Genomic DNA, 21,688 nt, shown 5'->3' with positions numbered 1-21,688 from the left:
TATGGATTTAATTCTAGTAGCGCCATCTATGTGTCAGGACGGGGACTTTTCAATTGAACTGTTACCTATTTTTCTTAATAAATACCTTTTTAAAATAAGTATTATATAATCAGAATGCATGCAAGCACCTAACAATAGAGGTTATTTTTAATTTTTCATTTTACAGGTATTTTATTAATGTTTGTTTCGTTAAATTTCAGGATTTGCTGATAACGTTATCGACGCTACTAAGAGGTAGCGTCTATGAACGATTGCGATGGACCTTCAAACTATATGATATCAATGGAGATGGATGTATCAGTCGTGGGGAGTTATCAGAAATCGTGATCGCTGTCCACGAATTGATGGGTCGACGAGCCCATCAGGTATAATATCTTGCATGTGGTTTTAACGTATAACGAGTCGGTTGTTTTTAAGGTTGAAGAGGACCGCAAGGCTCGAGAACAAATAGATCGTGTCTTCCGAAAGTTAGATCTGAACCAAGACGGCGTCATAACCATAGAAGAATTCATGGAATCCTGCCTTAAAGACGAAGTCATTACCAGATCGTTGCAAATGTTCGACTGCGTTCTGTGATGATAGGGAACGGATCGACGTCATTCGTCGAATTTTGTCAAGAACGTTTGGGTGTTTAAGATTTAAAAAAATCGTTAATCAACGGATCAAGAGATATCTTCCTTCTTTAGTACTGTGTTAAAAAAGAGTTACCAGTTCGCAATTAGAAAAAAAATATTTAAAGTAATACCAAAAATAAAACGACAGAAACTGTATTCAAGTGCGTTACAGAGACAAATTTTACTTTTAACATATACGTTATTGTCAATTATATTTTATCTTTTCTATTGTTTATGTAAAAGTATTATAAAACATAAAAGTACAATTAAATGTGGATTTTTGTTAAACTTATTCTTGTTTCTATCCCTTATTTCGACATTATACTCACATTGATTAAACTACTGCCCTTAAAACACAATAAAAATATAACTAATTTCAAAAGAACAATTTGACTGAACAAATAATTTCGAAACAGAATTTAATCGAAAAAAAAACGATTGAAATCAACTTAAAACAAACAATATTAGTATTTGATTCACTAGTCGAGCAAATATAAATATAAAGAAATATAATATATATAGAATGAATAACATTTCTACAATCTACAACAATCTAGTTCGAACATGTATGGCGTGTAATATTTCCTTGAGAAGTAAATTTAGTTAACGATATTGTTTACATTATTATTTAAGCTATTTCTCTGTGAAAAGCAATTCAACACAATACGAATACGATTATTAATTAAGATAATTACTGAATTGGAAGTTGAAACACATTACTAAAAAGAAATTTAAATTTGCATTAATGAACACTTATAATGTCTCTTAAATTTACTAATATGTATTTTTACGCAATTAGTTACAAAATACAGAATGCAGTAATGTTAAATATTTTTATTTAAAACACAAAATACATATTATAAAATATCGTCAGGTGTTAGATTATGTAAATAGAATAAAAATGATTCAGCCCAATCTATTAACCAGTAAAAGAAGAATTTCCTTTCATGAACACTAGATTTTTAAATGTACTATCAGACAGTCTCTTATTGGGGAATGAACAAAAACTGCTATAGAAAGCAAACTTTCTACAGATTCTGATGAAACTTGTGTTATAGTATATGGAGACATTTTTTATATTTGGATGTCGTTGTGATGATTTCTGGCAACCAACACATTTGGTAGCGGTCGCCATTTTGCTTACGAGAGCCTTGAAGAGTTATCCTCTGCAGAACACATCCAACGATTTTGATGTCAGATATATGTAATAGTTTCATAATGATAACTTTACTTAATTTTCCTTTACATTTGGTTTTCTCGCACCACCTATAATTCTTTCCTCGTAAATTCTTATTTTTATCTATTAGGATCTATGTACCTTGTATACATGTACAATAAATTCTGCAAAAGTTTTTCAATTATTTTTATACTAGTAAAATATAGTATACCAATAGATACTAGGATTAATGCATATTCAAAAACTGAATTTGTCGTCTCAGCTTTACAATATATTTATTTATTATCTTTTATTTATTTTTATTATATCGCCTATGAAAAAGTAGTGTTTTACATTTTGAAACAGAGCCTAAGGTGTAAAATTTCGATAGCCCATATCTCGTAAACTATAAGAGATAGTGAAATTTGGTAACCGACAAAGTAATTAGCATGCCGAATATTACTTGGAATGTGAATTGGAACAAAATCGGTAATTCATAAGGCCATTTTACAATTTTGGCCCAAGCTAGAAGCAGAGCCAAAATTGTAAAATTTCGGTAGTCCATATCTCGAAAACTATAAGAGATAAAGCAATTTGGTAATCGACAGCGTAACTAGCATGCCGAATATTACTTGGAATGTTAATAGGAACAAAATCGGTAATTCAAAAGACCATTTTACAATTTTGGCCCAAGTTAGAAGCAGAGCCAAAAATGTAAAATTTCGATAGTCCAGTCCATATCTCGGAAACTATAAGAGATAAAGCAATTTGGTAATCGACAGTGTAATTAGCATACCGAATATTACTTGGAGTGTGAATTGGAACGAAATCGATAATTCATAAGGTCATTTTACAATTTCTCATGGTCATATACAGATTAAATTAATTCGTTAAAAAATTATTAAATTAAAACGTTAATTAAAAACATAAACATAGAATTCGAAAATAACAAACATAACTATAAATTATCAAAATAGCAAAAGACAGCGTTGTAGTATATATGGAACAAATATAACAAGTGAAAATAAAACTTGTTAAAATCTAATGAGTCGTAGTGGCTATCAGTATTAATTAAATAACATACGTTTGGTAAAATTTAACTAAAATATTAACAAAAGTAAAAGAATAAAATAATTGGGAAAAGAAAAAGAAAATATATATATATATATATATATATATATATATATATATATATATATATACATATATATATATATATATATATATATACATATATATATATATATATATATATATATATATATATATACATATATATATATATATATATATATATATATATATATATATATATATATATATATATATATATATTATATTAAGATAAGATAACATTAAGATAATGGACCTCTTTAATTACTGATTAAATAGCAGGTCTTTTCCCAATTATTTTATTCTTAAATTCTATAATTACTAATTATTATTTAAAGCCACTTCGAGTCTTCAATAAAATTAAACAACGAAAAGCATAAAGAAATAATAGTATATTTTTTTATTTAACTGAAATATTACGCATAGGTACCCATTTTAATTTTTAAAACGCCCTAACCGTATATATAACTGCAGATTAAAAACTACATGCCCAACGAAGTAGCTTTAAAACTATAACTGGTGTTGTGTTCATTCCTGTTTTAATAAACTTGAAAGCTTCCAGTCTAAATAAAAATTTCGTTTCACCGAGTATATGCGAAGAATAGAGAATAATTTCTAAGGCAACATTTCATAAATGTCTATTGAATAGTAACAAAAGTAGATTTTAAAAATTATATTAAAAGCTATGTTGTAAAAGTAATGGCATAAAAAGGTAAGAACCCTAAATTAAAGGCGTGACCAATTAATTCCTCATACCTTCTTCAATGTAAAAAAAACAATCAGGTTAAAACATTAAGACGATTAATACTAAAGAGCTATATAGGATAAAGATTATTTTATAGCGAGTCTCAACTAGTTCTTACTAGATGTAGCCCTTGCTTGAGAGGTTCTCATTTAATTTGAGGGATGTTAAGAAATGCAATTCCGATCAGTTCAGGATCTCAATCTTGATTTACGACATTAATCACAACAAATACCTAGCGATATTTAACAGCAGCAGATACAAATCAAGTAAATACGTGAAATGAATACGCTCAACGTTATTATAATTGAAAGAACCCTGTAATTTACAATTAATAAAAGGTTGATTGATGATTTGGAATTATTGAAAAGAGCGAAATTTTCCAATTGACTAACAAGAGTACGGTGCGGAAATAAATTAAAACCATATGTTTGAAATTAGCATATTATAGTCTTGAATAAACGGATTCTCTTCCACGTGCTGAACTTCTGGTAGTGGGGTTAATGCCACAGCGGTAAACGTTTCTGATGATTCTAGACGATTTAAACTTATGCATTGTTGTAACTAGCACGGCTCAAAAAGGTATGAAAGTGTGCGTTTCGCAAAAGTCTAGTGTTTACAGGCTAAAATAAGTAATAAGGAAAGATATCAATCTCCCTGAGTGTGGCGCAATAAGGGGCTATTTCTTGCAGTTGAAAGCAACACAACATTTACAACTGTTGAGCACATAGCAACTGAAACAAAAAGTCATTCATCGGGCAGCACCGTATTTGGACAATACTGTTTTTTTACTAAGGAGTTATTCTTAGTTAGCCCTAGAACTAGATTATACTAACCTATAGATTATACCCAGGTATTATTTTAGTTTTAATTTTCAGAAAATAAAAAGGCGGATAATATCCTATTCCATAGGAATAATAAGTGCGTTTTGATTTCAATTCCGAATTTGATTTCATTGAATCCTAAACTAAGAATTTCAAATCAGTTGGTTAAATTAACAGAATATCTCTACAGACGCAGTCAAGTATTTCTCGCATTCAGTTTAACAACAAATAGCAACATTCAATATATTTAAGCGAGAAGACCTTCGACTTCTTGTTACGTTGTCGAACAGGATGTATCTGTATATTCGACTTCCTGACTGACGCTGCTACATAGAAACAATTAAAAATACTGCTTGCCCACGTCTAAAGTGCCGGGTCGATATATTTATGGATGCCTGGTTAGTTGGCGTGATAAACCTTATTGTCCTATAGGAAAGTATCACTGACCAAAAATGCAAATTATATAAAATATTATAAAAATACTGCATACGCACAAGCATAAAAAAATCGGTTCAACATTTGAACCTATTAAATATTAATTGTAGATTGATTATGGCCTGAAATTAAGACTAATTAACATCTAAATATGCAAGCAAGTATATGTGAGCATACGCCATTTATTGGCCGTAAGCAGTTGGGATGCGGCCTCCTTTGAATATTCCAAGAAATATGGAGATCCGCTCCCCACACCTAACAATGTTGAGCGGCCGCCAAATCGGGATAGTCTTAGTACGAGTATGGCCTGAGGAAGAAGGAAGAGTCCTAATTAAAGGGCGATTAAATGCTCTTCTGAGCTGGCTTCTCGAATAAACCATAATAGAATCCAGTAGTTTTATTGTAAAAACCACGTGCCCACCCTCCATTCTAACATATACATCACTTGAATGTGTTAACTGTTAATAGAACAAGGCTTTTCTTTGATTTAAGCAGAAAAAGTAAAACTCTCAACCAATGATGTTTTTTGTTGGCTTATAACATATGTTTTCACAATTGAGTTTTACTTACTCGGTTTGATAACATTGCCCACGTTTACAAGTTACATAATAAGAGGCAATGCTTGAAAACAAAATTATAAAGTTTCTAGAAATATAATTAGAAGAATCTAATGTAATTTAGCATCAATGACGGTATATTGTAAGCTACATAAAAAAGTTAGCTCCTGGATATCTAATTAATGTTTTCATGTATTTTCATATGCATACTAATATATAAAAATAATATAAAATATTATTGTAATAAATAAATAAATATTTAATATGTTAGAATGTCAAGAGCAAATTTAAAGTAAAATATATACGCAATACTTCTGCTCAGTACAATTACCTTATTCTCTTGCTATAAGAAATATAAGATTGTTTAAAAACCTTTACCTTAATTGGCGAGTAATATAAAAATTGACAAACAATAGTGATGAAAATATTTAGCAATCCAATTTTTTTTTATAACATCTTTATTAGATACGCTTAGTACGATCTTAATTTACAATTAATTTATTACTACTTTTCCTATGTACTTGGATTAATTAACAAGCAAGACGAGTGCGAGAAAATACATGAGTATGTATTCCTCAATGATAAAATTATAATTATTTATTAATCATTAACTTATAGCTATAGTTTACAATAAATGTATACACTTTATATAAGTTCGTATGGTTTTGTTCGTTTCAATCTCCTGACATCCTGCGCGCTGTCCAGCAGTTGTATTGCTTCCACGTTAGTATGATTTAATAATCTTCTTTCGTGTTTCAAGGCGAAATCCTGGACAACTTCGCAAATCCATTTGATTTCCAGGCCATCGTGCAGTTCTTCATTGGTTACATACTGGAGTGTGATCAGATGTTAGATCGCACAAGCTTTCTGTATTAATTTGATTTAATGAGATGCCTTTTGTAATGTAGAAATCCAGTAGGTCTGGGACTTTATTACTGTCTGTGGGCCAGTAAGTGGGTTCGCGCCCTGAATGATAATTACAATTTGTAAGGTTAATGGCTTTGAGTAATTCGTTTCCTTTTCCAGGTGTTATTATTCGTGAACCCCAAGCTGTATATTTAACGTTAAAGTCTCCACCAATAATAAACCGTGGGCCTAATTTTGAAAAGATATCTTTATATTGTTGTTGTGTTATTTTATGTCTTGGTGGACAATATATAGCGCCAATATTTATTTCAGCCCAATTTTTTTCGATACTAATTATCGTAGCTTATTTTTCTTCATTTTTAATCTCTTCTTATTTGAAATGTTGTATATTTTGTTTAATTATTAAAGCTGTTCCGCCTCGAGCCCGTTCACTGGGGTGTAGTGTCCAGTAAGCATCATAACTCCGTATTTTAATGTAGTTTTTTTTAGAAAAATGTGTTTCCGATATGAGAGCTATATAAATAACATATTTGTTTTTAAGAATAATTCTAGTTCCCGAACTTTTTGATTTAGTCCGTTTGCGTTCCAAGTTATAATTCTTAAAAACGAATTACTCATTATGGTTTCTCTTTAGCTCGTTTTGGGTAGTTTTCCCCAATCCGAATTTCTCCAATTTTTCCACCCTGTCTGCTGACTGAATTTCTGTCTCATTTCAGTCTGGAATTCTTTGAGCAACTTCATCATATCGACGATAGTTGGCTCGTTCACCGCAGCTTTCTGCGGTTTCGTATCAATTTGTTTATCATTTGATATTTTGGCGTTTATATTTTTGACCGATGGTCTTACGGTTTCATGGATTTTTATTTTCAACGGTAGATGTTGTTTCAGAGTTTTTGGCTTTCTTAATTTGTCTTAAGCGTTGTTCTGCTGTAATTTTCTTTGGCTGGAGTTCTATTTTTTTTTTGTATATATTGCACATTCTTTATAATTGGCAGGGTGACCTTTTTTATTGCACAACACGCATGTCGTTACACTATTGTGTTGTTTTCTGTACTAAATTGTGTGATGTTTACCGGCACATTTCACACATCTTGGTTCCTACTGCAAAAAATGTTAGTGTGTCCAAGATTTTGACAGTTTGTGCATTGTGGTATATGTATGTATTATTTTCGTTTTGTGTCATGTCTATGTAGAACAATGGAAAAGTTTTAATTTGTTTTTCGCCATTCTAATGACTACTCTATACCACTTATCATTTTTTAACTGATAAGTGTGATATTCGAGTTTATTGAATGAATTGTTTTTCTTCGTCTCAATGAGATGCTTTTTTAGATTCCTGTAGTCCGTTTCATTGCTAAGGGTTACGTTAATATCATCGTTAGACAAAGCTTTAAACTGCATTCGGTCAGAGGCTATTCCCTTTATTTGTGAACTAAATAAATTAAAATTGCCAACATGCTTACCTTGATCGGAGGGGGCAGAGGGATTTTGTCTTCTTGCTTCTTTTTTTAAATATTTATAGCACTTTTTGCGATTGGCGAAGGCGTCATCTCAGGCTTCTTCCTCTTTTTATCCTTCTTGTTTGTTACTTCGGTCCAGTTAGACTGTTCCCCTACCTCTAATGCTAGTTCGTCTTCATCAGTGTAGTAGTCATAAGCAGTCAGTCTGCATAATTAGTATGCCTTTTTGGTGCATCTTGAGTCTAACCTTGCCGTTGCAAACGGATAGCAGCCATATCCTTAGACGCTCATTATTCGTTCTTAATTCTTTGTTTTCTTTCAATAATATATTCGAATCCACGTTGTTGTCCATCATGTTGTACTGTTATAACTAAATGTTTTTTTTTTTCATTAACTTTCACTTTTTCGAAAACGTAGAACGTCTTTTGTTTGAAAGCACGTATTTCCTTCACTTTGGGTTGGCCGTTTCACCGTATCCTGTACCTGGGAGTTCTTTGAAACCGTTAACCGGAGTTGACCGTAAAAAATATATAATGTATTTTTATTTGATATTTACGAAGACTCGTTTTCGGGAATGAAAAAACACGTCTTGACTCTATGAAGGTCGGGACCGAACTAATCCAAAAATGTAGAACTTTTTTAGAAGAGTTTTGATATAGAATCAGAAATAATCTGAAAAATCCCTATCCAACATTTTATTTTAAGTTATACCTCTTACAATTGATAAAATCAAATCGTCATCGTTCATATCTTAAGCCATCCATATACAAAAACATCTATAAATACACCAACCAACACAAGGAAGTAAAGAATTTGGGAATTAAATAAAAGTTACAATTTGAAAATATTAATAGTCTAACTATTTATTACACATAAAAAATGTTTGGAAAATAACGTGATAGAATTATTTCAGGTATATGCAACTGATTGAAATGTTAATATATATTCATAAACTTATATAATGAAAGGAAATATACAGTACAAAAAAGAAACACGCTAAAATCCTTGTTGGAACTGCCGGGAATCCATCCTGGTCTGTATTATTTCTAACTGTCTCTTTGCCTCGCATTGTGGAAAATTATTTAAGTCGTAATATTGTGGAGCAATCTTCAGCAACCAATCAGCTAAAACATGTTATATAAAAATGACTATATATTTCATACTATACATATTGTATTTAATACTTACGTTTAATATCTGTGACCGTTCTAATGTAATTCTTTGTAGTTAGAACAAATTCATTATAAATCACCCACTCTGGCTTGTGATCTAGACACGTCGACGGATGCAACTGTACAATTTGGTTATCCTTAATGGTTAAATAATGACCAGTTCTTTCTAAATGTGCTACCTGAAAAAAAAAAGAATATACTATATACTATAGTGTGTACAGTGAAAAAGTTCTAATTTCATCACTACCCAGCATTAACCACTCAATCCCAATTTAAAACACTAACTTTTCCAATGCACAACCTGTGTTACACTAAATGTAACACGAATTAAAGGATAAACGTACCTGCATGAAGAAGCCATTTACGAGGGCTTTCCTAATGTTTATGTAATAGTCTTTGCTGGTGAAATCTGTTGATGTTCTCTTTAAGTTAAACCTATCCATGATTCTCGATAGTTGTTGTCTGACGTTATCTGCTGATTTAAGGGATCGATAATTTACAAAATTATCGTAACACCACTGAGGATTCTCCATACCTTAAAAAAGATTATTTTATAAACAGTCCAAATATATTAAACAATAACATCAATATGTTATATGTAATAAAATAAAAGTAAATATATTAGGTTAGATCAGTCAAATAATGAAGATAGAAAATTCAAATGAAAAACTCAGATTATAAATATGATCTGTCGGATCAAATGTCCTGTTTACCATCATCCACCTTATTTGCTAGATTTTGTTCATACTGCTGCATTTAACACATGTCAAAAAATTAATGTGTCGATTACAAATGTCATTCAACGAAAAGGAAATTAATAGCAATCGTGGGAATCGTATCTCTACAGAGTATGCCTTAAAAGTTTCCGAAATTTTCTTATCAAACAATTTATTTTTGGTAAATGTAAAAATAGTTCTCCAAAATAGCGCTACTTTTAGAGAGGTTGCACTATCACAAAATTTGATGGCGATCCGCTCAGGAACGCTCAAGCACTCCTTTCTTTTTTTTCCTATGTAATAAAAACTACTTTGCAAGGAACATCCATAGAATATTTCTGAAAACTTTTGAGGGAGACCATGTAAAATATATCGATACATTTATTTCAGAGTTAAAATCGGACTTTTCTATAGAACCACAAAGATTATTGAACAATCTAGTATACTAAGACTTGAAGAGACACCCCAAAGATATAGAAAAACTTAACATGAGCTATCATATGTTTAAGAATGCTCAAATTGCCATAACAATCCACAATTAAATAAAAATTGGCTAGTACAGAAGATCTACGATCATCATAACATCATCTTAACCAAAAGCAATCGCAAGTTCGCGCTCTGCACTTGGATGATAAATAATCAGGGACTGGTGTATTACAAGCCACTATAACCAGCATGAAACCATGACTGCTGAAAGCTACATATATCAATTTAATTTACATCGTGTATGCTACAAAAAATATGGACACACTGCAAAAAATTATGGAAATCATTTTGATTAAACCGAAACAATTTTTCTCAATAAACGCCTATTGATGCAAAAACAATAAAAATTAATTTCTGACACTTGAATGAATATGCCTTGCAACAATAGATTGAATTATTTAGCTTAACGTACATGTTGCGACTCAAATTTATTATTAATAGTTGGGACAGTCATGTAAAGCTTTTAACCTTTTAACTGAAGTTCCTAATATTTATGAGATGAGAAAAGAATTATGACCTGATACAAAACATAGCGTTCGCATTTTATTGAACGTCTGGTGAAAATAGACAGGCAAAAAGATGCCAAGCAAACAGAACACATGTGTTCAACAAAGATGATTCCCATCGGCTCGTTGTCGAGTCTTTCGGATGTTAAACTTGGTAGAAGGCTCCTTGTGGCGTCCATAACCATAAATATCAAGAAGACCCGAAATCGTGCAATTCTCGGGAATTCCTTGAGTCCGAAACACAAGTGTTTTATCAGGGTGAGAAGTTCCTAGCTGGAAGAGTGTTTCCCACCCAGATATTCTCAACGAATCGGGGTACATGAATCATAATCCTTTTCCCATTACATGTTAATTAATATCTTTAAATGTATATATATTTTTCTTTATTATTAACTAAACAACTCGTCTTTGGGTATTAATTTACTCAACGAAGAGAAAATAAATTGTATTTAATTTACAACCTTGTTTTCTCTCCCCCATTTCAAGAGTACTATTAGACCACTGTACGCAGCATATAACATAACTAGAAGTTTAGAAAATATATAAATACCTAAAATATATACATACTTTGTTTAAAGGCGTGGTATACATTCAGCAGGGTGAGGTGGTCCCCGTCAATGTGGGCAAATCGCATCTTGGCATCATCGGCGGCTTTCTTTGCTTCGTTCGGTCGCACGAAACACTGTGGGACTAAATATTGGAATGGGGCGCGGGCCCATATCCAACAGATATAGTTGTGCTGGCACTCATACGTATCCTACAGAGCTACCTTTAGTCAGAACCTTTCTCAACACGTACGTATTACGGGAATCATAATGATCCACTCGAAATACGCGTTCAGAAAAGTTTATGTCGATTAAATCGAGTTTGACGTTTATTAAGCGGTAGCAAAGATATATATGTTTTTCACTAAGTTAATTATGTTATTAGTGGTTTAATTAAATTTTAATCAAAATGTTATTCTTAAAAAGGATTTGCCCTCCATTGATCCACCGTACGATCAAATAATTTAATCTACTTTTTAAATTTTCAGGAAAATATTCTATAATAAAAAAAAAAACAAACTAAAAATTTGTTGTTGAAGGTATGTATAAAGATTACTGTTGTTACAAATTAAGAGTAATAGTAAGTAATAGATAAGTACTGCATCATGCATAAAGCACTTCCAATCATAATTAATCAAATACATGAGGTCTTCGTTTTGAAACTCCTAATAGACCAACAAAGAAAATCTAGATGGATTAAATAAACTTTTAATCAATATGTGAAAATAGTTGCATAAGTTCTTTAAACTCATAGTATATTTATAAAATATGGTGGAGTATGTGAGAACAAACCCATAGAAAATAAAAAAACTAAAAAAATGCATATCAATTGATTTTCAAAAAAACAGGTTCTAGTTTCAATAGTAATCATACAAACCTAACATACAACTCATACAATCATTTAATAAGAAGCATTAATGAAAATTTATAGGAATCACTGTATAAGCATATTTTTATACAAAGTATTCTAAATTAGATTTACCTTTGGATTGTTAAAAAATGTTTACTTTGGAATGCTTAATCAATTTTAAAAGGCAAGGTCATCCCTTAATTTAAGAACCTAGTAGTTATCAGATGGAAACATATAGTAAATCAATTTTAATTCCATGAATTATTACTAAACCCAGCTTAATTGAAAAATAATCTATTCCTAATATTTAAAAACCAACATATAAAACTTATATATTGTGATATCTAAGTGATTAAACAGGCATTAATATTCAACAAACATAACAGTGATATGTATATTCTTTAAAAAACACTCTCATCCAACAATTTTCATAAACTCAAACATAAATTCTAGTTCATGGTATAAATACCTGACAACATGGCAGTTACAGACAATATCTCATTTGAACAATTGTGATTGCAACTTGCAATTAGCATCTTTGCCAACTGTGGATCCAGTGGGAATTCAGCCATTACTGCCCCTAAATCTGTAAGATTTCCGTCGTCATCTAAAGCTGCTAAGTAATTAAGTAATTCTAATGCTCTCATCAAGGTTTCTGGTGCTGGTGGATCCATAAAATCAAAATGTACGAGGTCGTCTATACCAAACTTTTTCAGTTGAAGAACTACTGATCCTAAATTCGACCTGAAATTCAAAAATACTTTAAATTTCATAAAATATAAATATAAGTAAAAGAAAATAAAGATAATATATATTATTCATTATATTAGTCTCCAATAGGTCAGTATTAGATGAAGAAGTATGTTGAAGGTAAATATACGGAAAAAACTCACCTCAAAATTTCTGGATAAGTATTGTCTTGCATCTCATTCTTGAAGGCCTTTTCAGTATACAGTCGGAAACATTTACCGGGTTTTGTTCTGCCAGCACGCCCAGCTCTTTGTTGTGCTGAAGCTTTACTTATAGGTGATACCAGCAAAGACTCAACACGAATTCTTGGATTATACACTTTTTGTTTAGCAAAACCTGGGTCTATTACAAACACTACACCATCTATTGTCAACGACGTTTCAGCTATGTTAGTTGATACCACCACTTTACGTCCAATAGCTCCATTAGGTTTATTTGGTGGAGGATCTTCAAATATCCTCTGTTGTAAATTCGGTGGTAGTGTAGAATAAAGCGGAATGCATTTAAGTTCGCCTACTTCAGGCCCCAGATTATCGATTTCACGTTTAATTCTTTTGCATGCAACTCCAATTTCTTCTTGTCCAGTTAAAAAAAGTAATATATCACCTATAGATAAATACAGATTTAAGTTAAAAAAATAACTATAAAGTTCAAATGAGAATAATTGCTGAAAACCTACATATTATAATCACAAACCTGCTATTTCTTCACACATGTGTATCTGTATTACTGTTCGAATGGCTGCTTCCAAATAATCCCTTTCTGGCTCTGGAGTATAAAATATTTCGACAGGGTGAGTTCTTCCCGGAACATTCATTAAAGGAGCATTATCAAAGTACTGTTGAAATTTGCCAGCATCCAATGTGGCAGACATAATAACCAATTTCAAGTCTTTGCGTTGCTTAATAACTTCTTTTAAGACACCCATTAATATATCGGTTGCTAATGTCCTTTCGTGAGCCTCATCCAATAAAATGCATTGATAAGCATCCAACATCGGATCACTCATACCTTCACGAAGTAACATACCATCTGTCATGTACCTAAAATAAAACAATTTTAAATTTTTATATATCCTTTAAATAATTATTTAAAATGTAAATTAAAAGTATCTTTCAATTATTTTTCAATTATAACTAAATAATATTATACATATATTAAACACCAGATATAAAAATAACCAGATAATATTAGTGCACTTACTTTAAGATTGTTTTAGATGATGAACAATCTTCAAAACGAATACTATAACCAACTTCTTGGCCAAGTGCAACATCCATTTCTTCAGACACTCTCTGAGCTACAGACATAGCTGCCACTCTTCTGGGTTGTGTACAACATACACCTTTACAACCAACTGTTCTTGCATATTCTACACACCATTGTGGAATTTGTGTAGTTTTTCCAGATCCTGTTTCTCCAACTAGTACTATACATTGATGCTCTGATAGAAGTCGCATAAAATCTGCTCGATATTCAAAAACAGGCAGTCCAATTCTTTTGCGAAATAGATCATGATATCTTTGAGTATAAGGAAACCCAGTATATGGATTTACAGAACCACTTGTGACGGGCGTGGAAGTAGTTGCTACAGGTAATCCCTTCTCCTCTCTTAAAAATAATTTTGAAGGGTAATTATTTACGTTATTGCAGTTGATATGATTATAATTTTTTGAATATGTATATTATTATAATTATAAAAATCACATTTTATAGGTAACACTTTGCAATAATTTTATGTAAAGTTATGCTCGGCTATATTTTTACGGACAATGCATTGATAATACATCATTATTTATTAAAAATATAGAAACAAGAAATAACTTATATATACGGATGTCAATTACAATTAAAAAACCGCACACAAGGTCTGATGATAAAACGTGAACTCATACCTTTTTTTCTTTATAAATGGATCTGTAACTTCTATTCTTCTTTTCGACATAATTAATACCACAGTTCCTACGAAACGTTAATATGTTAAATTATTAAGTTCAATGCTGCTATAAACAGTAAATATATAAAAACCACACTTTTAGCAAACTTTTTTATACGCCGACATCAAAATTGACATTGACAAGCAGCATAACCACTCGTTAAAATATAAATTGATCGGACATCAGACAGTTATACCAACAATTAATTTTATATTATATTTTATATTCAATTGATTAATGTTTTATCAATTAGATTAAAAAAAATTATTAGACAGAAAAATATTACTGATTTTATGGTAAATATATATTATTATTTAATTATAGGTCATTAACTTTTGATATAATAGGTTATATTATTTCATTAATAAGGTAATTTTAAAAATGTATCTTTCTTTCAGATTATTGAGCTCTAAAATGGATAAACATCTTTTGCAAGGAAAATTTAGAGGATGTTTATTAGGTTCTTTAATGGGTGATTGTTTAGGCGGTCCATACGAAGGAGAAACGGTTTCCAGTGGGGACAAAATTATAATTCAGAGATATTTTGATAAAATGGAAAAGCCAGACTTCGCAAGTATACATTTGGAAATATAAATATACAAACTCTTTATTATTGTCTATTATAATTAAGGCCCTTTCAAGAAGTATACAGATGATACAGCTATGATGAAGTCAGTAGCTCAGTTTTTAACAGATAAACCAGATCCAGATTATAATTATTTATCTAAATTATTTGTTGACGAATTTTTCAAAGAACCTAGAAGGGGATATGGACAGGGAATTGTAACAATTTTTCAAAAATTAAGAAATTCAAAATATGAAGATATTTTTAAGCCTGCTAAAGAGCAATTCAATGGCAGTGGATCTTATGGAAATGGAGGAGCGATGAGAATAGCTCCAGTTGCACTATATTATCATAATGACTATAATAATATGCTTAATGTAGCAAGACATGTTACAAAAGTAACCCACAATCATCCTTTAGGGGTTAATGGTGCTTTATTACAATGTATAGCAGTCCATCAAGCTTTGTTAATGGATCCAAAAAATAGTATTAATCCAAAAGAGTTTTGCAATGAATTGATAAAAAAAATTAAAATAATAGAGGAAGAATCTGAGGAGGAAGAGTAAGTTGATTTTTTTTTTAATATAATATTTGGATACCCAAATAAAAGCCAACAACTGCTTTAAATATTTGTATTTTAGTCATCATTTTATAACAGCATATCAGGAAAAATTGAACAGAATTCCATTTTTATTAAATTCAAAATATGATGATGAACTAGAGGATGAAATATTATATTCTTTGGGAAATGGTATTGAAGCTTATGAATCTGTCCCAACAGCAATATTTTGTTTTCTAAAAGCTCAAGGAGACATACCACGAATAGAGGTATACCTATATATTTATATAAATTAGTGCTGGTTATAATTAGTAAAAATTTTAGACCAGTAATATACTAAGAAGAACTCTGCAGTATGCAATTACATTGGGTGGTGATACAGACACCATAGCTTGTATGGCTGGTGCTATAACTGGAGCATTCTTAGGGGAAGATCAAATCAATAAACAATTATTGAGTCACTGTGAAAAAGCTGATGACATTGTAGTTTTAGCAGATGCCCTTTACAAAAAAGCTTTAAAAAGCTAATTACTGTTAGAGTTATATTGATGTACATGTATATCGTTTTTTTTAAATATTTTTATAACCGTTTTGAAATAAAATTATTTCTTGAATTCTTTGAATCTGGAACAACGTCCATTCATTTACAAACTATTAATAAACTATTCATCGGTTTGGATTGCTGATGGTGGATAAAAAACGACTTCCAGTATCAGAGCTTTTGGTCTAAATTTGAACGTGCACCAACTCTTACGATCCATGACGCTGTAATAACACATTGTAACATGTAATTATATACAGTGTATCCGTCCGTGTACGCACCTACTGATCAGGCTCAGATACGGCTAGAGATGACTTCTATAACATTAAGACATGTTTAGAAATATACAGACGACTGGCTAATTAACCAAGTAAAAGGCCAATGAAGAAATTGTATAAGTTCGCATACCATCCAAAGAATAGAGGTATACCTATATATTTATATAAATTAGTGCTGGTTATAACTAGTAAAAATTTTAGACCACTAATTTACTAAGAACTCTGCAGTATGCAATTACATTGGGTGGTGATACAGACACCATAGCGTGTATGGCTGGCGCTATAACTGGAGCATTCTTAGGGGAAGTCCAAATCAATAAACAACTATTGAGTCACTGTGAAAAAACTCATGACATTGTAGTTTTAGCAGATGGTCTTTACAAAAAAGCTAATTACTGATAGAGTTATATTGATGTACATGTATATAGTTTTTTTTTAATATTTTTATAACCGTTTTGAAATAAAATTATTTCTTGAATTCTTTGAATCTGGAACAACGTCCATTCATTTACAAACTATTACTAAAATATTCATCGGTTTGGATTGCTCATGGTGGACGAAAAACTACTTTCAGTATCAGAGCTTTTTAGTCTAAATTTGAACGTGTAGCGACCCTTATGATCTATGGCGCTGTAACGACACGTACACACGAGTGGCTAATTAACCAAGTAAAAGGAATAAATTGTATAAGTTCGCATATGAAACGGGAATGAAACCGAATTATCAGACACCAAATATTTTGAGCGGTGTGCCTAAATCTACCAACATTAAAAAATCAAATGGCACTTTCGTAAAATCTTACAATGAGTGATGGGATTCTTCGTTTAACTCTACAATAACGACCCATAGAGTATATTACTCTATGTAACAACCCAAAACAGGGATTACCTACTCCACCAATATTTATAAATTTCTGATGAAATTGCGAACTTCAATAAATTAAATCGTTAAAATATCATATAACTGTAGGAGTGGACCAAACAGCAGCAGAAATAATTAAAACCGATAGGAAAATTTAGTTTTATTTAAAAAAGTTAATCAAAAATGAAAAAAATACCAGGGAATAAGTCTCTTATGAGTTGATCAGGAGTTTATAATGGATTTTAGTGAAAATAAACTTCAAAGGGCTCACGAAAAAACAAGTCGAGAAGAGCCGAGAGGATATAAATCCAATCGCATTTAAGATTTTCGCACTGTCGGTTTATGGAAGAATGTATTAAATGTAGAAAGTGTGTGATTTTCGTTTTGATTGGTTTTTCTTTAGACTCTATAGATTGGCGCTCACTTTCAAAGTCGAGCATATTTAAAAAGAAACACATACTAAAAACCTTCAGGTACATTAGGATGATTGCCTTCAGTACGATACTACAAACTTTATAACCAATCTGATACGCGCTGATGAAAATATTTTTGAATTTTAATTTTTAATGTGTGATATTAATAGATATATTTTAACTAACTTCAAAATAAAACGGTTCATAAATATATTAATAAAGACTTTATTATAAATGTGACATACAGTATGATAATAAAATAGTTAGTTATATTAATGAAGGCGTGAATCAAAATGGTTGTCCTTGATAGAACAAAAGCAGTGAAACGTTCCAAGAATTATCGTTAAATTCAAAACAATGTAATTATATTATTTGAACTTTTTATATCGAGAATACAATTGTAATTAAAAAAATCTTTAAATTAAGAAAAAAAAATCTACATAGGTCTTCCCATACCTCTACCCATTTGAGGCTGGTCAGTCTGTGATTTCTGATTCTTAATTGTTTCATCAACTGATAAAATTAAACATGCAGCCTCCGCCGCTGCTGTTAAAGCATTTATTTTGATAATAGCTGGTTCCCAAACACAGCTCTCAAAATTGTCAGTAATATCTTCTTTGTTGATATCTACACCATACCAACAGTGACCTTGGGCATGCTTTTGACGCAATTTGTTCAAAATGTTAGTTGCATCAAAGCCAGCATTATCGCACAGTTGTCTAGGAATAATTTCCAAAGCCTTTGCTACTGCACTCATAAGAAGTTGTTCTTTTCCAGCAATGGTTCGAGAATAATCGCGTAACATTTTAGATAGTTCCATTTCAATAGCGCCACCACCTACATAAGAATAATACGTAATACAATATGCTAAATGTCCAATAATTGAGGGCTTACCAGCAACTATAGCATCATTTTTAATTGTTCTACGAACAATCATAATAGCATCATGTAAAGATCTTTCAGTTTCTTCCAAAAATTGTTCAGCACCACCCCTCAAGATAATTGTACATGTTTTGGCATTTGGGCAACCTCTGAAGAAATTATATCTTTCACCACCGATTTGCTTTTCTTCAAACAAATCACATTTTCCCAAGACTGAATCATTAAGGTCATTTACTGTTGTCATCACGGCTCCACCACAAGCCTTTAATGTTCTTTGTAAATCCTCATTAGAGACACGTCCAGCACAGAACATATCCCTATTAGATAAGTATTAAATTTAATATGATTAATTGTTCATATATATTACCCCTTACCTGTCGGCAAAAAATTGAGTAGCTACATCTCCTATCGGTAACTTGGATAAAACAACATTGGCGCCTGACTCATGTATCTTCTGTAATTTTATATACAGAATATTCCATTCAGCATCAACAATTTTTTGGTACTCTTTAACATTATCTACACGAACTTCAGCATTACTTCTCTCAGCTTTTAATTCCAATTCTATGTTGAGCAAGGCAATTTTACAATTCTTATATAACTTGGGTTGCATTTCAAATCCAGCATATGAAAAAGTTTTTTTAAAAGCAACCCCAGCAACTAATAAGGAGTCTTCTAAACCTCCTCCTTGAACCTTTTTAATACCAATCATATTTAAAGGCATAAGGTCATCTAATAATAGAACAGCATCAACTACCATTTTAGAGAAAAATGATCTTTGTTGGCTAATAAGTTTGGAACTCATCGCTGTTGAAGCGCATTTATCTAACAATGAACGGAATTCAGCTGCATTTGATTTATTAATTTTAACTGAGATTTCATTAATCTTTTCCAAACAAAGTTGAAGTGATTTTCTTACAGCTTTGATAATAATCCTTGGATGAACACCTTCTTCTACATATGGTTTTATATGTTTTAAAAATTCTCCTGCTAACAAAACAACACTAGTTGTACCATCACCAACTTCTGCATCTTGAGATGCTGCAATATCTACAAGGGTTCTTGCAGCAGGATGAACAACATCAAGAAGCTTCATTATAGTAGCACCATCATTAGATATGGTAGCTTTTCCATGTTTTAAAACAATAAGCTTGTCCATCCCTCTTGGACCTAATGTTGTTCTAACAGCATCAACTATTATCTGACAAGCATTTATATTTGAAATTAATTGTGGTTTTCCTTGTGATGAGTCTGTTCCTTCTTTCAAAAGCAAAATCTGAGGTTGCTAAAAATGATATAAATAATATTAAAGACACAGGTGTAGGTTAAATTAAGTATATTATAAATTAGAAGAAAAATTAAGAATAAAAATAAAATAAAAGTTACTTAGAAGTATGTAAATAATTTACTAACCATCATTTTGAATGTTTTAGTGGAGAAAAAATTCTAGAATTATAAAAAAACGTGACCACACAACTCCAAACCCCGGCAGAAGAATTAGTAACACAATTTTGACATTTACACATGGTATTGATATTAGTAGTTCAGTAGTACCAACAAAGCTTTAAAAAGGTATTATAATGCAGATGCACAAAATTACCGTAGTATTAAAGGATTATAAATAATTTGGAACATTTTATTCAATTCATTTAAGAAATTATAATTGTGTTAAAATGTGTGATTCTGTTGCAAACTTCAAATCATATCGGAAGTTTGAAATATAGGGTTAGATCTGCGATTATTTAAAATATATTTATATAGTTTAAGTTGGTCTTTCGATTTATCCAGTAATGAAGTAAACGGATATACGAATTGTGTTCTCTGATTCAAGAGTTTTAATTATTTTCTTTTGTGTAATTTTCTTATTTTGAATTAACTTACACATTACATACATGGTACATTTTGATTGTGTTTTGAAGATGTCTAGTCATATTAAATACTTTTGGATTATTGCCTTTATGATTAAGCCCTTTTTTTGCTTTGAAAAGGAATTCACTGTAAATGTGGATGCTTCCAAAGAAGATTGTTTTTATCAACCAATGAAAATTGGTGATACTACTGACATTGAATACCAAGTAATTTCAGGTGGAGAATTGGATATTTCATTGAATATATTTGATCCAACTGGCAGAGTACTGGTAGCTGATTTCAAGAAATCTGAAAATAGTCATACCATTGTTGTACAAATGAATGGAGATTATAAATTTTGTTTTGACAATAAGTTCAGTTCTTTCAGTGCAAAGACAATTTTCTTCGAACTTATTGTGGACAATAGTGAAGAAGATAAATGGGATTCAGATGAAAACTATAATTTTGATGATGTGGATCCAAGTGTGATCTATAATTTAAAACTTACAGAGGTACAGGAGATTGTAAATAATGTTAGGGATAATTTGAATAAAGCTAAACATTTGCAAGACATGATTAAGTCAACAGAGGCAAGGGATAGAAATGTTGCTGAAGAAGCATTTTTTAGAGTGAATGTTTATTCAATTCTTATATTAGTTGTTATGATTCTTGTTAGTTTTGTACAACTTTTTATGGTTAAAAGTTTATTTGAAGAAAAATCAAAGGTTCATAGTTTCTGGTCTTACCTAGAGAGAATATTTCATTAAAAAAATAACTTTTGATTTCTTTCTTTTTCTGTGTGCCATATGTATTATTATTTTTACTAGGATATTGAGTTGATTTTTTGACTAAAATTTAGTGATAAAAATACTTATATTATAATACATTTAATGTTTTGTGTACATTTTGAATATACATGATTTAACTATTTATATGTGAATGTGTTCTTTTTAAAAAAAAAACAATTTTTAAAACAAACAATTTTGTAAATTAGTATGTTTATTGAAAGAA

General features: G+C 30.8%; 5 protein-coding genes across 6 annotated transcripts in view; 3 read left to right on the top strand and 2 right to left on the bottom strand.

Annotated features, from left to right (window-relative positions):
• Nucleotides 1–832, top strand: part of LOC143206684 (A-type potassium channel modulatory protein KCNIP1) — a 77,371-nt gene extending 76,539 nt beyond the window's left edge. The window contains exons 5-6 of the mRNA XM_076419342.1: nt 201–365; nt 418–832. Of these exons, the coding sequence (XP_076275457.1) occupies nt 201–365; nt 418–576 (324 nt within the window). The 3' untranslated portion in view covers nt 577–832. The remainder of the gene's footprint in view (nt 1–200; nt 366–417) is intronic.
• Nucleotides 833–8,605: 7,773 nt separating this feature from the next.
• On the bottom strand, nt 8,606–14,869 carry Dhx15 (DEAH-box helicase 15). The gene is made up of 9 exons (XM_076419320.1): nt 14,689–14,869; nt 13,997–14,404; nt 13,490–13,836; nt 12,937–13,399; nt 12,513–12,787; nt 11,216–11,338; nt 9,285–9,475; nt 8,957–9,119; nt 8,606–8,892 (listed from the first exon to the last, which is right to left on the bottom strand). Exons 1-9 carry the CDS (start codon nt 14,736–14,738, stop codon nt 8,765–8,767), a joined length of 2,148 nt encoding a protein of 715 aa, XP_076275435.1. The 5' UTR covers nt 14,739–14,869; the 3' UTR covers nt 8,606–8,764.
• A 20-nt stretch (nt 14,870–14,889) lies between these two features.
• LOC143206672 (ADP-ribosylhydrolase ARH3) lies at nt 14,890–16,484 on the top strand. 2 transcript variants are annotated; one of them, XM_076419329.1, is made up of 5 exons: nt 14,890–15,026; nt 15,129–15,304; nt 15,362–15,857; nt 15,937–16,123; nt 16,179–16,484. In XM_076419329.1, the coding sequence occupies exons 2-5, from the start codon at nt 15,145–15,147 to the stop codon at nt 16,380–16,382; spliced, it is 1,047 nt and encodes a 348-aa protein (XP_076275444.1). In that variant the 5' UTR covers nt 14,890–15,026; nt 15,129–15,144; the 3' UTR covers nt 16,383–16,484. The 2 variants fall into 2 exon arrangements, with proteins under 2 accessions (XP_076275444.1, XP_076275443.1); XM_076419328.1 differs by lacking the exon at nt 14,890–15,026 and having other exon boundaries at nt 15,073–15,304.
• Nucleotides 16,485–18,156: 1,672 nt separating this feature from the next.
• CCT7 (Chaperonin containing TCP1 subunit 7) lies at nt 18,157–20,521 on the bottom strand. Its single transcript, XM_076419325.1, has 4 exons — nt 20,243–20,521; nt 19,204–20,114; nt 18,842–19,146; nt 18,157–18,784 (listed from the first exon to the last, which is right to left on the bottom strand). Exons 1-4 carry the CDS (start codon nt 20,246–20,248, stop codon nt 18,384–18,386), a joined length of 1,623 nt encoding a protein of 540 aa, XP_076275440.1. The 5' UTR covers nt 20,249–20,521; the 3' UTR covers nt 18,157–18,383.
• Nucleotides 20,522–20,721: 200 nt separating this feature from the next.
• opm (transmembrane emp24 domain-containing protein opossum) lies at nt 20,722–21,607 on the top strand. Its single transcript, XM_076419339.1, has one exon. The coding sequence runs from the start codon at nt 20,722–20,724 to the stop codon at nt 21,442–21,444; it is 723 nt and encodes a 240-aa protein (XP_076275454.1). The 3' UTR covers nt 21,445–21,607.
• Nucleotides 21,608–21,688: the final 81 nt, after the last annotated feature.

Source organism: Rhynchophorus ferrugineus, unplaced genomic scaffold, assembly GCF_030347505.1.
Source record: "Rhynchophorus ferrugineus isolate W39M unplaced genomic scaffold, kcgeb_rfMv2 rfM1, whole genome shotgun sequence".
Classification (NCBI taxonomy): Eukaryota; Metazoa; Arthropoda; class Insecta; order Coleoptera; family Curculionidae; genus Rhynchophorus; species Rhynchophorus ferrugineus.
This window is presented reverse-complemented; position numbering and strand designations above follow the sequence as displayed.

What these genes read in the sequence shown, in the direction of transcription:
- Dhx15 (XM_076419320.1), bottom strand. Translation starts at nt 14,738, where the DNA reads ATGTCGAAAAGAAGAATAGAAGTTACAGATCCATTTATAAAGAAAAAA. An exon ending in ACTTATCCAGAAATTTTGAG is followed by an intron (nt 12,788 to 12,936) that starts GTGAGTTTTTTC and finishes TTTGAATTTCAG; the next exon opens with GTCGAATTTAGGATCAGTAG. An exon ending in TGTAACTGCCATGTTGTCAG is followed by an intron (nt 11,339 to 12,512) that starts GTATTTATACCA and finishes TCCAATATTTAG; the next exon opens with TCCCACAGTGTTTCGTGCGA.
- LOC143206672 (XM_076419328.1), top strand. Translation starts at nt 15,112, where the DNA reads ATGTATCTTTCTTTCAGATTATTGAGCTCTAAAATGGATAAACATCTT. An exon ending in GGAAAAGCCAGACTTCGCAA is followed by an intron (nt 15,305 to 15,361) that starts GTATACATTTGG and finishes ATTATAATTAAG; the next exon opens with GCCCTTTCAAGAAGTATACA. An exon ending in GAAGAATCTGAGGAGGAAGA is followed by an intron (nt 15,858 to 15,936) that starts GTAAGTTGATTT and finishes TTTGTATTTTAG; the next exon opens with TCATCATTTTATAACAGCAT.
- CCT7 (XM_076419325.1), bottom strand. An exon ending in ACTCAATTTTTTGCCGACAG is followed by an intron (nt 19,147 to 19,203) that starts GTAAGGGGTAAT and finishes CTTATCTAATAG; the next exon opens with GGATATGTTCTGTGCTGGAC. An exon ending in AAATGATGCTATAGTTGCTG is followed by an intron (nt 18,785 to 18,841) that starts GTAAGCCCTCAA and finishes ATTCTTATGTAG; the next exon opens with GTGGTGGCGCTATTGAAATG.
- opm (XM_076419339.1), top strand. Translation starts at nt 20,722, where the DNA reads ATGGTACATTTTGATTGTGTTTTGAAGATGTCTAGTCATATTAAATAC.